The sequence below is a fragment of the Pseudopodoces humilis genome, chromosome 4 (genome assembly GCF_049639895.1).
Source record: "Pseudopodoces humilis isolate 2021_Gansu_Grassland_sample_001 chromosome 4, ASM4963989v1, whole genome shotgun sequence".
Taxonomy (NCBI): domain Eukaryota; kingdom Metazoa; phylum Chordata; class Aves; order Passeriformes; family Paridae; genus Pseudopodoces; species Pseudopodoces humilis.
In genome coordinates, this window is record NC_142203.1 from 65,641,426 (window position 1) to 65,657,525 (window position 16,100).

Genomic DNA, 16,100 nt, shown 5'->3' on the forward strand with positions numbered 1-16,100 from the left:
TAAATATTTATATAAGTCTTTCCTATCCTGTTTGTTCAGAAATAGCTCTTAGAGACTGTAAATGTGCCCTATGGAACATGGAAAATGCCTGGAAAATGCCAGGCTGTATCTACAGTCTAAGTTGGTAATAAGTACCCCTTAAGCCTGCCCTGGGCAGCTCACCTATTGAATGGCACTGCTGCTACCCACTCATGCTCATCATCCTTGAGCAATGGGTGCATGATCCTGCCCTGCTCCTTATAACCAGTCAGGGTGCCAGATCAAAATGGCAGAAACTATTGCAAGGATTCAGAGACCTGAATGGGGGTGGGTTTCAGTGTTAGAGCTCTCTACAATGTCTTACAGAGAAATACAAGAGCACTAGAGCTAGAGAAGTAAGAAATGAAGTCTAGAAGAGAATAAGAAGTTTTCTTTTATCTGCTATATATTAGATCACTCTATCTTATGGAACCTTATCCTTAGTCTTAAGATTCATAGTTTAAACATTAACTACTTTTAAGACTGTGACTGTAAACTAAAACAATTCTAAGAAACTATTTTCTGAAGGGAGAAAAACTGGGAAAGATGCAGAACAGGTTTCAGTTTCATTTGGCTGCAAAATATGACAGTAGAATGGGAGGAAGAACATCTTAAAAGCTACAGGGATCATCAAAAGGATCTAGTAACTTCCAAAGCTATGATGCTCATGAAAACACTCCACACCTTTATTACATTTTCTTTTCCTACCTTAAATTTCCTCAAGTATACAAGACAGACGTTCATTTTCATGCCCAATTATCTAGGGAAAAGACTGATTTTCTTTACTTACACTACATTTAGTGGTCAGGTATGGCTGCATGGTCATTGCATGTTTGACCATTAGCTGGGGCCTTATTTTGCTGAATAAGAACAAAGTGGTTATGCAAGCAACCAAGCGACCAGAATTCACACCTTTATTGTCAGAATCTGCAAAAGATTAGAAAATACAAAAGGGATAGTAAGACCAAGTACTGTTTAAGCAATGAAAAACATATGGCCTAAACATTCTTTCACTATCTCTTTCATTGCATCTCTTTAAAGATCAAAATAGAATGTCTTATTAGAAATGAGAACGTAATGTATTAACATTTATATGGGACCACGAAAGACTTGAAAAAGAAGCAAACATGCATCAAAGACATCACTTGCTTTCAAACTCTTTACTGCAAATGTTTCCTACGCCAATGATTCCTATAACCAATATAGAACATATTAATGCAAATAAAACATGCCATGTTAGTTTTGGTTTTAGTGATGTGAAAGTTTGAACCAGTTATTTATTTTAAAGGTAGTTCTACTATTTTGGTTAGCTGGTGAAGATTAGGGAAGTCTTATTATTTATTATATCGTGCTTAAAATTTCATCACTTAAGAACAATGACTTATTACAACCAGCTTTTAAGAGGAATTCCAGGACAGTAGCTTTTTACAATGAAGTGTAAACAATGAAGTGTGAACTGTTACAGTATCATAAAAAATTCAAAGGATTTTAGCTGAGTTTTAAATAATATTACCTGATAAAGATTCTTCATATTTAAGAATGTGCTCAACCAAATTGTCAACTAGCTGAGTACAGGCTTTCTTCACAGGTTTGTATGAGGCATCCTCTTCTGACTTCAACAGCTGTAGCAGATGAAACAGAAAATGGTTTAGTGTTACGCTGTATTCATTTGTATAGGATACATGCTATAAATGGTCTTAAAACAACTACTGCAGATACACAAGGATTTTAGATAACAAAATGATTTAATTCTCCATAAAACTTATATGGTAAAGAAAGAATTATGGGAAGTAAAAAAGCAGCATAAGTAAAGAAAAAGTAACTGCAATAAAAATCCATAGTAGTTCTCCTGATTTTTTGCATCGGGATGAAAGCTGCTCTATGCTTAATAAAATAATGCAGGAACTAGCAGGAGTTCAAAGATTTTTAAAATGCTTAGAGAAATGAAGTGCAAATTCAAAACAAATGTTTTTGACACTAAGCTAAAATACCAAATGAGGATCTAACATAGCTGTGTATGAATACTTTATTTAAACTTTTTACATATGAGTTTGGGTACTAAAATTGTGGCCATGAAGATTCTTCTAGTATCTAAGAAGGACTGAGACCGTATTACAGCCTTTCCTTCAGTGAAGCTGTTCTTAGTGAAGAGGCTCTGATGTAATTAACAACCTATTTTCATGACACTTGAGGCAAAAGTGGAATCAAAGGATTTCCTTGCTTGAAAATTAACCAGTGCATGCATGATGTAGAGAATGATAACACAGATTAAGAGATGTAAACAAACCAAGATCAATTCTTAAAAATATTGGTATTAGATATAAGTAGAATATAATGCAGAAGTAACTTATAGTCTGAAGATTCACTGCTTCCATAAATTGTGTAGAAAATATACTGGATGTGAAAATACACTTATCTACCATTTAAAAAAATCAACATCAGTAGATACCTTATTTCAGAATTAAGTACCTCAGCTGTGGACTTTGTGTTACGCCAGTCATTACTGAAGAACTAATAAAATTAAACAAATAAATGAAACTCCTCCCAAAACCAAGAAATGAAATATTTTTAAAAGATGATTTGCAAAGAAAGAAACTAATGCCAAATAAAAGTGCACTGAGTAAGAAAGAGAAACAGGTCAGATGTTAAGGAGCAGAAATTGAATTTATTATTATTACAATTGTCTATTGTAGGACTGCTCTTGGGGTTCCCAGTCTATGTGCTTTAGAAGTAAAAGGAACACTAACATTCTAACAATGATTATACTATACATTCAAAATTCATTACTTACATTTTGAAGAAGTTGTTCAAACCAATCATACCCTGTATCTCTACAAGCTGCAACCTATAAGTATTTTTGAGAATAAATTAGTTAATAAACAAGGCATCTGAGGAAAAATTATTTCAATACAGATGTTATCTCAAAAGAACAGCAAACATGCATACATTTCTATACACATTAAGAACAATGGAGATCAGAAACTGTCTTCTGCATTTGAAGGATAGTTTTCACCATTTAAGTGACTCTAGAATTTGTATTTCATAGCACACAAAGCCCACAATGCTTTCCTGGAGATTGCTCTCCCTAGTGCAAGATAAGCTTCTTTTTGTAGAAAATTTTGCACAAATTCATGTATAAATACAATCCTGACACTTTGAAAATGGACATGTATGTGTATCATAGAACTACAGCATCTCTCGAGTTGGAAGGGATCCACAGGGATCATCAAGTCCAACTCCTGGCCCTGCACAGCACACCCCAAGAGCCAGACCATATGCCTGAGAGCATTGTCCAAACACCTCTTAAATTCTGTCAGGTTTGGTACTGATGACTTCCATAGGGAGCCTGTTCCAGTGACCAACCACCCTTTGGGGAAGAACGTTTTCCTGATTTTCAACCTAAACCTCCCCTGACACATTTTCAGGCCACTCCCTTGTGTCTGTGCACCAGAGAGAAGTACATGCACACACACACATATTTATTTGGGCATACATATATATGTATTTTTATATAAACAAACTAAGCCTTCACTGATATTATATGTCAGGAGCAACACACAGGTGGTTCAAATTAGAACTGTCAGGAGAACTGAGAATTAAACAGAAGTCAAACTGACTGACTGATCCTCAGACAGGAAAAATGTAAACCAGACTCTAATTTTTTAAAATGCTGTAAAGCAAAATGAGGTCTAAATCTATAATTTTAAGGAATGAAGTGAGTTATTTTTTTTTTAAATTTATATCCTTGAATTGATATTAAAACATCTTTTCATCACAGTGGTTTTATACAATGTATTTTCACTACAAATTAAAGCATTTTAATCTGAAGCAGACTTTGTTATTTTGGAGATATGCTATTTAATTTGCTGTTCAGTAAAAGTAAGATACAATTATGCATACACCAGTTTACTCTTAGTAGAAACATGAGCCTGTATTTACTAAAACAGCTTACAAAGCTTACCAAAAAAGGTTATCAATTGTTTGAGGAAAATTTTCTTTTAAGAGACAAGTTCTTAGGTAGACTTAACTATACACTGCTAGCAGCAATTCCTGTAGAATGTTACATACAATAGAAATTGGTTGTGTTTTAACCGAACAAGTACTTAATAGAATCTGAATATAGTGTGGTCACAGTTATTACTGCCAGCAGATTAGTGAGCATTTAAAATTTCCTACAGCCTGCTCAATCACGTGAATATTTTTAGCATATATTTCATGCCTGAAACATAAAGGGGAAACCATCATATTACTGTGTTTAAAAAATACAGATACTGTTTCTAAGATACTAAAAACAAAATTGAATTTTGCATACAACTCAAATTTGTTTAACATACCACATCAGTGATGTTTAGTATTTTCCTTGTCATTGCTTCTTTGTCATGGTGTGGAGTTGGAGTAAACCAGAGCTTCTGGAATGTCTCATTTACTAATTTCTGAAGGAAAATAAAATACTAGCATAAACTTACACTGTCACATAAGTATTAATTCTAATATATCCATACAACAGATGTGCTGATGATCTGTGCCTTTTCATAAGGAATTATGCAACTTAAATGAGACTGTAGTAGGAAATGTTATCTGAGACAGACCCAGATCTACTATTACAGGATTTATACTGATCTCATGTCAAACTTCAGCAAAATGAAACAATGGGAACTAATGCTACAAAAAATAAAGTTACCACCTTCCTGCATTAATTGGTATTCCTCAGAAAAACACAGCTGACTGAGAAGCTGACAACTGAACAAATAATCCTTAAAGCAGAACTGCAGCAGCAGTGGTAGGTTCATTTAGCTTACAAAACAGCTGTGACAAGGCAGGAAAGAGAGAGAAGTCAAGTCTCTACACTCAAATATACAAAGTATGTAACCTTCCAATGTTTTTGAATAAAGAAAAATATAGAATAGAATTCAAGTGAACAAAAAATTATTCCAAGTGAACAAAAACTATTCCAAAATTACTTCTCATTTATGGAACTGTTAAAAATGCATTAAAGTTTATGCCTTGTTTTTTCTTTTTGTTAGAAAGGTAAGAGGAAGGAAGGGAGAGAACATGGTCATTCTTCCTTTCCAGCAGCACCTTGGCTTTAGCTGTTCATCTACTTGCTGATTAAGAGTCTTTTCAGGAAGCCAATTTACATTAATGTACCTCAAGAGGTAAAAATATCTGCTGCAAAGTGTGATACAAAATTATTACAGGTGTATCCCTAATTACTCAACAATTTAAAAAGTATTTTGTCAAATTCAACAAAATCATTATCAGGTTTATTATTTCACACATTGTATTAGGTCTGTGTTCTTCACATACACACTGCACAAAGGGTAGCGTATGAGCACACAAGCAACATTTCAGGCGAATAACTGCCTCACTGAACATTCAGAATTAATACAAAATTAGCACAGATTAATACTTTATAACTTAAAAAATTATATATGGCATATGTTAATGTCAATTAGTTAATTTTTACTTAAAGTTTACTGATTTGCAGAAATCAAAATTTTATGTCAATTTTACTTGCTAGAAAAGAGAAGAACCAGAGAAAATACTTGCAAGAAGAAAACAAATCTCTGGAAAATATTTAAAATATTTTGATTGTCAGCAAGAAGTTACAGAAAACAGAGGATAGAGAAGAAAGAGAAGTAAGAGAAATTTACAGAAAGCTAAAATATCAGCTCTTAAAAATTCGTAAGTCATAAATATTACAAAGGAGAAATGAAATATTTTTTTATTTTTTCACAATAGGGAAACACTAAAGTAACAATAATTAAAACTCTGAAGGAGGATATGTTTCATTCTACCTTAATGCCTTCTTCATCATTGACTCTCCGGATCATTTTCACACACATTTCTGTAATTTTGGGAAAAGTTGGTTGTTCAATGCAGATATCCCTAAGTATTTTTATTACTCTTTTTCTGACACTGATACCAGTATCCTGTGAAGAGAAAAGAATTACACTCTTGAAAACAAATCAGAAACATTAATTTATGCTCTATATGAATTAATATTTGAAGATCACCCAATTTGACTCCCAAAATTTATTTAGAAAATAAATCTTCTGGAATGCATTTATACAAAAGCTCAGCATAACTTGTTCTAAAGGCTCAGGCTGAGTTCCCAGAATGCTGAAACATTTTCTCCATCTACACCCTCCTGTCTAAGAGCTTATGATGTTGCAAATGTATAATCCACTTCTAAACTCAAGAACTTAAAAGCCAGATGTAATGATGCTTTGGCTACTTTATTGGAACAAGATTCCCTATAGATTTGGAGAGTAATACTTTAAGCCTTTGGATAAAACTTGTAGATAAGATACATACAGGCAGTCATTTCCATTTTACTAGGCTTCATCTAAGGAGATAGATGAGGAACTTCACTTCGTATCACCTTATTCAAAATCTGTTGAATCTGAGTATCAGGTTTAACTGCTTTATCTAGTATTGTATGCACATGATCTACTTATCTCCTAAAGCCCTCACAAACTTGTTTTATCATGTAACTATAGCAGATGTGTAGTACTTGACTAAAATCCTGACACGGATACTATAAGCTAATGTTATCCAACAGTTAAATTAACGTTGAACACCTAAACGAAAAAAACACTATTTTGTAAAAAAATTAATAAACCTTTCAAAACACTAAAAATAGCATGCAAAAGCTGCCCTCAATGATCCATATTTCAGACCTGAAATATGCAGCAAAACTCCTTATTTCACTTTGTCCTGGTTAAAATTAATGTAGAGTTAATTTTTTCTCAGCTGCTGTTAAAGTGCTGTGTTTTGGATTCAGAATGAGAATGGTGTTGATAACACACTGATGTTTCGGTTTTGGCTAAGTCATTTATCCTGAGTCAAGGACTTTTTTTTCCCTCCTGGTCTCATGCTCTGCCACTGAGGAGGTAGGCTAAAGAAACTGGGAGGGAGCATATCAGGACAGGTGACCAGAACTGGCCAAAGGGATACAGGGATACTCCCCACCACAGAATGTCATGCCTGTTATATATAGGGGGAGCTATCAGAAAGCACAGACAATCTAGGTTTGGGAACGGGGCTCTGGCATCAGTCAGCAGATGGTGAGCAATTGCTTTGTGCATCAATGGATTTTTCCTTTTTATTATCATTATTTATAATTATTATTGTATTTTACTTTATTTTCAATTATTAAATGTTCTTATCTCAATATATAATTTTAGTGCAATTCTCCTGCTCACTCCACCAGGGTGGGGGTAAGTGATGCAGGAGTTGAGTGAGCAGCTGCATGATGTGTGTTAAACTGGTATTTGGGCTTCAACCATGATACAGCTAATTTGAACACTAATAATGGAATCAAAAAAGAATGTAACTCTGGTCCTGATGCAGTACAACTTTCTGTAGAAGTTCACCTTTCAATGTAACAAAGCCTCTCTAGAAGCAAGTAATGCATTTTACAAGGCTGTTCTTAACAGCATGATGGCTGACCATTCGAACAAATCCAGTTTATTAAACATGCTCAGTTAAAAGCAAATTTTCCAATGCCACTTATTTTACCATAAATACCACAAGTACCACCATACCAATATTCTTTCAATCAGCATGTCATAATACTGCTCAGCAAGCTGAGGACGGCACAGCACAAATCGTCCAAGCAGCTCCACAGCTGCTTCTCGTACACTGGTGGAGTTATCCATTAGCCGCCCATGAACTCCTCGTTGCATATCCAGCTAAAAAGAACATATGAAACAAAGATTCAGAATAAAGATTTATTTTATATTAAGGGTAATATGTGCATGGTAGATATTTTCTTTTTTACCCTGGCTAGAATACTGGGGTCTACAGCAACCACCTCAGACAAACACTTCATGGCTTTTGTTCGAACAGCAATTGCATTTTCACCAAGTACACGCAGAATCTAAAAGAGAACAAAAACAAAGATTCAGTTGTTTTGGGAAGGTATAAAATAATAATCAAGAGCAAAAATACAGCAAAATAACATACAAATAATATTACTAAAATAATAACTAAAAGATGACTTTATCTTCTCAGAGAATAAAAAGGTGCATGTAAGTGATGTTTCATGGTACTGAAAACTGAAATTTCTGAAAACTGAACTGATATTTATTATTATTTACTACTTCTCTGAAATGGGTTGTAAGATTCTTAACTTTAAATTTTACTTTTGTCATTCAGTTGTGGTTTTCACCATGGTTCTTTTAACAGTAGAGTTGGATATGGGCACTCTAAGAATGCCTCTGTATGCAGATCAACTTTAGTGCAACCTAAACTAGTACTGAATTTCAAACATGTCACTGTGCCAGGGTTAGTGCCCTTCTCCCAGAAAAAAAAAGAAATTACACTGATCAAACAGCTGCTTCCAAACATGCACTGCAAACAACTGGGCAATGTGGCTTTTACTTTCAAATCAAATTAAGCTCAATTTAATGATTTAATCATAGCAAAGGACCACACATCTTACAAAAGCTGTGGAAATTATTTCAACACTTTGTAATGATCCTCTAACTGTGTGCATACAGTAATTCTGCCACAGCCATACAGTAATAAATAAAATACTGTGCGCACATGATAACATACAAAATGCATGCAAGAAAAAGAAACCTAATCACTTATGCCATCAATACAGAATTTGAAAGCACGTGGTGTTATCATGGCTTGTAAATACCTCTGCTCAACAATGGACAGATATAGCACATGGCTGTGAAAGTGTTTGGAATCAGAAGCCAACTGTGTCTCACTATACTAAGACTTCCAGTTACAGTTTACCTGTGTCAAATAAATATCGAAGCTCTGGGCGAACGGCCTCATAGAGGCCAAGTAGCGAACAATCAAACATGCATCTTCATAGTCCACAGTATCAGAATTCATCCTGAAATAAATTCCATGCGTTAATCAGGACATGTTGACAAAAACATTATTTAAAACATCAAAGGCATGGCTAATAAAGAAGTAAGTGATACTGAAACATACTTTAATGTACTGAACTGAGATGGAGCAGTTTTAATGATGCTACGAAGAAATTTTTTGCGACTTTCTGCTCTGTGCATGATTTGTCCTGTGGTCTCAACATCTTTTGCATGATGAGTTCCTTCGGATGAATCCTCATCCTTCTGAGATTTAATTGCTTTTTCTGTCTCCATAGTTGTATCACGGAACCATTGAGCTACATAAAACTTCCGAGAAAACTGGAGAAATAGAGCAGGATGCACAGAAAACAAAACCAACAGTTACAGAAAAAGAATTAACAGATTTATAATGAGATTTGGGAAATCTAATGCACCAACAATATTTCTGAAAACACAATCAACAGTATATGTTAGGGTGACAATTTAACTGAAGCACTAATATATATAAAATCAAAAATAATTTTCTTCAGTACACATTACTGAAATTATTTATATAAATTCCTGATGAAAGAAAGCTGAAATTTACCACTAATGATGCATCAATTTCTGTGTTCTCATCCAGATAATCTAGTAAAGCCTTTTGCAGCTGTTGAATTTCATCCTCTCCTCCTGAAACCTGTTAGAAGTAGAAAGATAGTTATAAACAAGAATCTTGCAGTCATAATTACCATCTGAAAATCTGCATGTCCACATATAAAATACACTGAAGTCAGTTGTTGGCATAATTGTACAGCATTTATAATTTTTTAACCAATTAGTTATAAAGTAAAAAAAAATATAAAGAGCAGAATAAGACTGGTTTTGAAACAGACTGACTGATTTGGCTTGTTTTCATTCTATGATCTTGAGTGAGGACCCTCTGTCATAGGAAAATATGAAAGGGCAAAACGCAGAAGACACCCTTATTTCCTCAATATTATGCATCCTTGCAGTTGCTGATGTTACAGGAGAAAAAGATATTATTCTTTTACCCCAAAATGAATGAGTTCAAGAGTTCAAAGCATGCCTACAAGACATATAATACTGTTTTAATAATAATAATAATAATAATAATAATAATAATAATAATAATAATAACAATAACAACAATACACACACACATATATATATATATAAAAATATGTTTAACACAATAAGGTACATATGTATGTGCACATATGTATGTGTAAATTGTGAATAGAAATTCTGGCCTTTGACAAACTTGAAATTCTGTAGATAACTGGCTTAATATAAGGCGTGCTTGATGCTTAACTGCCTAACTACTTTCAAACAAATAAAAATCCCAGAACAAAAAAAGTGAAACTGTGATGCCTATAAAAAATCACATTCAAGAATCAAACTGAAAGTAGAAGAAAAATTTTTTTAATTCTTTAGCCAGAAAAAAAAATTCTTCGTCAGCAATGAAACTTCTAACTTATAATCATCTTTAATTCTCTATTAAGAGCATTGACTGAGAATCTTGACACATATGCAGCATGTAACATACCTTGCAAACATCAGCAAGTGGAGAAAGGTATAATTAACAAGTCCAGAACATCAGTGTATCAAGAGATAAACTAATGAAAAGTATGCGTAAGTGTTCAAATAAATTAGACAAACTATTTCCAAAAAAAAACCCGTAGTGTTTGAAAATGTCAAAAGAAAATAGATTTTCCTCTAAAACTCATTCTATGAATCATGGATCCAAACCACAGTAGGGAGCATTATATGCATTTATCAATCATTGACTAATATCATGGTAACGATATCAGAGTGCAGAAGAAAATATCCAACAGAGGTATTCAGTTTAGCAGAAAAGAAAAATCTGTAGGGGTGTGAGCTAATTTCTGAATAGGAATAATAATTTAAGTTTCTGATGACAACAGCTGCCCCTGGATCTTATTTTCTTGCCATTTGAACGGATAAGTGAAGGTCATCCATTCTGTACGTATTGTTCTTTTCTTACAAATTTGTAACACAACAGTCTACTGTACTGCATAGTACACACCTTCCACAATGCATGGATGGTACTGTCTACCATTAGCGATGTTAAGTTTCCTGAGAAACTGAAAATAAAATGTTTTAGTACTCAATTGCCCACCACAATTTTATTCTCTGTAAGTCCTAATGCCTAGCAGCTACCTGATCCTGTAAAAACCCAAAACCAAACAGAAAAATTCAGGTCAGGTATATATCTTCCTAGAATATTTTTCAGTATCAGAGAATAAGGAAAGAGATAAGAAAGAGAAAAGGGTTCTTCTGAAATACTTCCTCACTAAGTATAATGCAGAATTGCCAGAATCACTGTCAAGAGTGGAGAATTATAATCCCTTATCATACAGAAGTATAAATTATATTACATAAAGATTCAATATGGTATGTTGTAGAATATTCTAACCAAAAGAAATTGTGGGAAGAATCAGCCTCATAAAGGAGTAGATTATTTTTCCTCTTTAACTGCATGCCTGAAAAGTATAGAAGATTTTCCTTCAATATAAATCTAATGGTCATTATAAAGGATGTGCAATTTATCTGTAGTCTTCTCAGGGAAGTAGAAGGGAAATCCTGAGAACAGTTAGTTCAGAAAGAAATGTATAGTATCCATAAGAAAAATGCAAATCCCCATTTGCAAAAGGACACATGGGACATGAGCTTCTCTTATACTATATAATGTATAGAGCCCAAATGCATATCCTTCTTTAGCATATGTTGACACTCCAGCAGATTTTGAGCAGCATTAGCAGAAATCCAAATATGGACTCTAATGAAAGACTTTGCATGGTTTTGGTAGCAGGGTGGGGTGGCTTCTTTGAGAAGCTGCCAAAAGCTTCTTCCATGTTCAGCAGAGCCAGTCCCTGGTGGCTCCAAAGATGACATGCTGCTGGCCAAGGCTGGGCTAATTAGAGATGGTAGTAATGTGATAACGTATATTACAAGAAAGAAAAGAAAGTTATTGTTCAGATGTAATTGTGACCAGAGCAGAGCAGGATGAGAACATGTGAGAGGAACAGCCCTGCAGAAATAGGGTCAGTGAAGAAGGAGAGGGAAGAAATGCTCCAGGCACTGGGGAGAGGAAATGCTCCAGGCACTGGAACTGAGATTCCCCTGCAGCCCCTGGTGCAGCCCCTGGTGCAGCAGCTGTGCCCCTGCAGCACAGGGAGGTCCAGAGGGATGCAGAGATCCACCTGCAGCCCCTGGAGGAGCCCACACCAGAGCAGGTGGGTGCCTGAGAGGAGCCTAGGAGCCTGTGGGAGACCTGTGGGAAGAGGGCCCTGCTCCCAGGCTGGAGCAGCCTGTCCTTGAAGGACTGCACCTCATGGAAGAGTGACCCACTACTGCAGCGGTTTGAGGGGTGCTGGTGCCTATAGGATGGACTCACATTGCAGAAGTTCATGGAGAACTGTCTCCCGTGGGAGGGACTCTACAGTGCAGCAGGGGAATGACTCCTCTCCCTCAGCAGTGAGAGAAGCACCAGGTGATGAACTCACCACAACCCCCACTCCCTGTCTCCTTGTGCTGCTGGGGAAGGGGGTCGAGCTGGGAAGGAGGGAATAGGGTGGGAAAGGCGTTTCTAAGGGTTTATTTTACTTCTCATTATCCAGCTCTGATTTTTGTTAGTAATAAATTCACTTCATATCTCTAAGTTGATCCTGTTTTGCCTGTGATGGTATTTGATGAGTGATCTCTCCTGATCCTTACCTGAACCCAGGGACCCTTCCTTACATTTCCTCTCCTCTGTGCAGCTGCAGAGGGGAGTCAGAGCAGCTTGGTGAGGGCCTGGCATCTGGCCAGCATCAACCCACTACAGACACATATGCATGTTCAATAAAAAACACCGAAAGCCCCCCAAAACCTCAAATTACACGACAAAAACTAATCCTACAAGACTAATAGATTACTTCTCTAAAGCATGTATTTGAGTGCCAGCTTAGGTTCCACTTTACAATAGCAAATACAGGTTCATATGTATTTTTAAGATCTCTTAAGATAGGATCCAACTGTTGCTCCATCATTTCCTCAGTTTTCTCACACGAAAACTAACCACTGTAATTAATTAATTTATAGAATCACTACAGAAATGGTGCAAGGAAGATACGAGTTAACAAATATGATACTTAAAAATTGCATATATTTGATTCAGAAACCTAAACAGTGAATTAAGACTGATTCTCCATAAGGTATAATTAAAAATTTCAAGCATTTGAATAGATAGATCTCCATTCAGCTGCCATGGATGTCTCACACACCTGTTTGAGGATTCTGGCTAAAGATCCTTGATCCATTTTGCTAGTGACTGCATCTTTCCTCAGTCTTGCCGCTACAGTTCCAAGATAGTCAAGTGAAGCAACTCTTAATGCCATTTCTGTAGATTTGTTACTGAACTGGTGAACCTAAGAAAAGTAGAATAGACATTTAAAAATAAATATTTATTTGTGCCACAGAGATTCTTCTCACAGAAGACTGCTTTACCTTATTAAAGTTTCCACCTAACTTCCATATTGCATAAAATTATGTAATTTGCTATTACATCACACATACATTACTTACTTTATATTAATGCTTCTTTTTTATTTGGTCTCTCGCGCTCTACAAATACATCTGTCAGGTTTTTTAAATACGTATTTTCATTAAACAAACTGGACAACTGGCACAGCAGATCTCCAGCGGCAGAGATTTTAAGCATCATAATGCTACCTCCTCATTATTCACACAAATATAAAGCTATGTTTTACCAAGAACAGGACCATGCAATATTTTTCAAGAAGCAGCTCAAATTACTGCGTTAATTACATTATAATACTAAAGAGCAACTCAAAAAACACACTAACAAAAACATTCTCATTCTGTAAAATACCATAAGCATTTGCTGTAGTTGTTAAAAACCAAACCACAGAGTTGTTTTCTGGTTCTGTGCTAAGGGAATAGTCCAGAGAAGATTCTTAATATGTATAATTACAGCTCTTAGGCTGACCTTACTCCAGATGAATACATGCACTTACTAGATGCTATGAAATGACGCTTTTTAATGTTGAAAATGTAATCAAGTAGTGAAACTGGACTTCCACAAGAAACTATACATACCATTTTCAACAAGTTTCATATGAATGATCCTCTAACCAAAATTTTATTATTTATGTATTGCATAGCAGTGATACATGCAAGGAAATCCTTACATGCTGCATGTGTGTCAACAATCAGAAAGTATTCCTACAGTAGTTTCAGCAGAAATAAACAAGTCTTCATTTTAATAAGATGAATTCACACAGTTAAAAACAAGAATCCCTTACCAGTAGCCTTCCTAGTAAGCTAAGTAGCAACTCTGCAGCTGGCCATTCTGGTTTATTGACTGTAGAAAGAAGATCTTGAATAAAGTTCTCAAACAATGGCCTGTAATCTTCTTCCCCTTGTTTACTGCCACACCTGTTAAGGAGAAAATGCTTTTTGTAAGCAAATTTAACAAACATACAAGGTTTTCTTCTGATACAAATAGAAGTAATCCCGTGTTTAATCAGAAAAAGCAGTTTTATGTAATTCCAAGAAAACAAATCTGAAATACTAGCAGAAAATTTGTTTTATTTGTTTGCAAAGAAATAGCTTGAACAGTTCTCTCTCCAATTTGCACTGGAAATAACGGAGCTAATCCATAGCAGCACAATTTTGTTGCTAAGATTTTTATGTTTACCTTTGCATTAAAGTCTGTATTAATTTGGATACACATAGTAGGTATAATTATAAAAAATAATTTAGAGTAGGATATTTAAGAGTTGGTATGTTTATATTCTTTAAGCTCAGTTTTGTTTATCTGATAGTGATAACACATCTCAGTATTATGCTTCACAAAGGTTACAATCAGAATGCCAAAAAACCACCAACCAACCAACCAACCCCACAAAAAACCCACCAAAAGTTAGCATACCTTATACTTTTTGACTTCTATATATCATCCCAAAGTTTAACATCAGAAGCATGCAATTGCTAGATGGCTTGTTAAATAGCTTTTCAGATTTAAGTGTAGAAATTAACACAATTAAAACCTAAAGACTTGTTCTTTGAAATCCTATGGTTAATTCAGGTACATTATTTATTCCTTTCTGAGCTACTGACATTCCTAACTTTAGCTCAGTGAAAGAAGTTTTTAGGTTTTTTATATCTGATGACTGAATCAGCAAGGTTTCACCACTTAAATATTTGCTCAGCCTTCTCTTTCAGGCTTCAGATTAAATAAGAGACCCATAATAAAGGAATCCTACACGAACTCTGAGACAGATTACTAAATATATGAAGAACACTGCAGAATTTCTTTTCTATAAATATTTTTGTCTAGGCAAGAAGCTCTCTTAGGTGTCACTAAAGCATATTGTTATAAATAACTTTATGAATAGGTATTTATTACTGTTCAGTGGTCGGCTATTAAAGTATTCATTTGGAGTTGGGTTTATCAGTACACTAAAGAATGCAACAGTACTTACTTCTTAAGAAAAATAGAAAGGAAGTTTTGTGCCGTTCTCATGGCAGTTTCATATGAGTTAGTAATAAGCACATCTTGATCCACCTGAAAATAACAAGATATATTTGTCTATTATCTTAGCATAGATCTATGGTTTCCAGATCAGCATTTCTTATGCACCAAAAAATTACAGCAGACATAAAATTACGATGCTTGATTACTAGGGCATTGTAATAACGCATTATACCTATGAAGACACATAAGTAATTCCTGCACACAGACATAAAAAAGGCTTTTAAAAATATCTTACTTTCTTGTTTGATTCCTCCTCTGAATTAGAATCCTTTTCTGCTGATGGTAAGTGCACCACACACTGAATAAGTTGCAGAACTAGTGCTGTTACCATCTGAATGTACATAGGCTCTCCATCAGTGTCACTGCTGTTTAACCTATTAATAAGAAAAGATAGTATTAACATTGAAAGTAAGCAAAGAGGACAAAACACACACAAAAAAATTGTTTTTAAGTCATATCTTTCAAAAATTATTACCACAGCTAGAAATCCACATTCTAGACATTTATCTATTAATTTGCTCCTTTTTATCCAGTGTAACATTTGACCTAACAAAACCAGTATGTATTGCTCTTGCATGGAAGAGGTGAACTAAAACAGCACACAGTTCACTGGCTGAAACAGTTACAGGAATATTTAATAAAACAAACACCTACTTGCTAAAATACGTAATAAGCTTGTTATGTAT

The 16,100-nt window shown here is 34.9% G+C and overlaps 1 protein-coding gene across 8 annotated transcripts in view; it reads right to left on the bottom strand.

Annotated features, from left to right (window-relative positions):
* The window catches only part of NIPBL (NIPBL cohesin loading factor), a 150,127-nt gene that overhangs the window by 15,139 nt on the left and 118,888 nt on the right, over window positions 1–16,100 (bottom strand). For all 8 annotated transcript variants that reach the window (XM_014256949.2, XM_088054677.1, XM_088054675.1 and 5 more), the window contains 14 exons: window positions 15,650–15,788; window positions 15,362–15,444; window positions 14,180–14,312; window positions 13,139–13,282; window positions 9,439–9,528; window positions 8,977–9,191; window positions 8,773–8,875; window positions 7,805–7,903; window positions 7,569–7,715; window positions 5,817–5,951; window positions 4,353–4,451; window positions 2,810–2,863; window positions 1,532–1,640; window positions 809–945 (listed from right to left, as the gene is read on the bottom strand). In XM_014256949.2, the coding sequence (XP_014112424.1) occupies window positions 809–945; window positions 1,532–1,640; window positions 2,810–2,863; window positions 4,353–4,451; window positions 5,817–5,951; window positions 7,569–7,715; window positions 7,805–7,903; window positions 8,773–8,875; window positions 8,977–9,191; window positions 9,439–9,528; window positions 13,139–13,282; window positions 14,180–14,312; window positions 15,362–15,444; window positions 15,650–15,788 (1,687 nt within the window). The remainder of the gene's footprint in view (window positions 1–808; window positions 946–1,531; window positions 1,641–2,809; window positions 2,864–4,352; window positions 4,452–5,816; window positions 5,952–7,568; window positions 7,716–7,804; window positions 7,904–8,772; window positions 8,876–8,976; window positions 9,192–9,438; window positions 9,529–13,138; window positions 13,283–14,179; window positions 14,313–15,361; window positions 15,445–15,649; window positions 15,789–16,100) is intronic.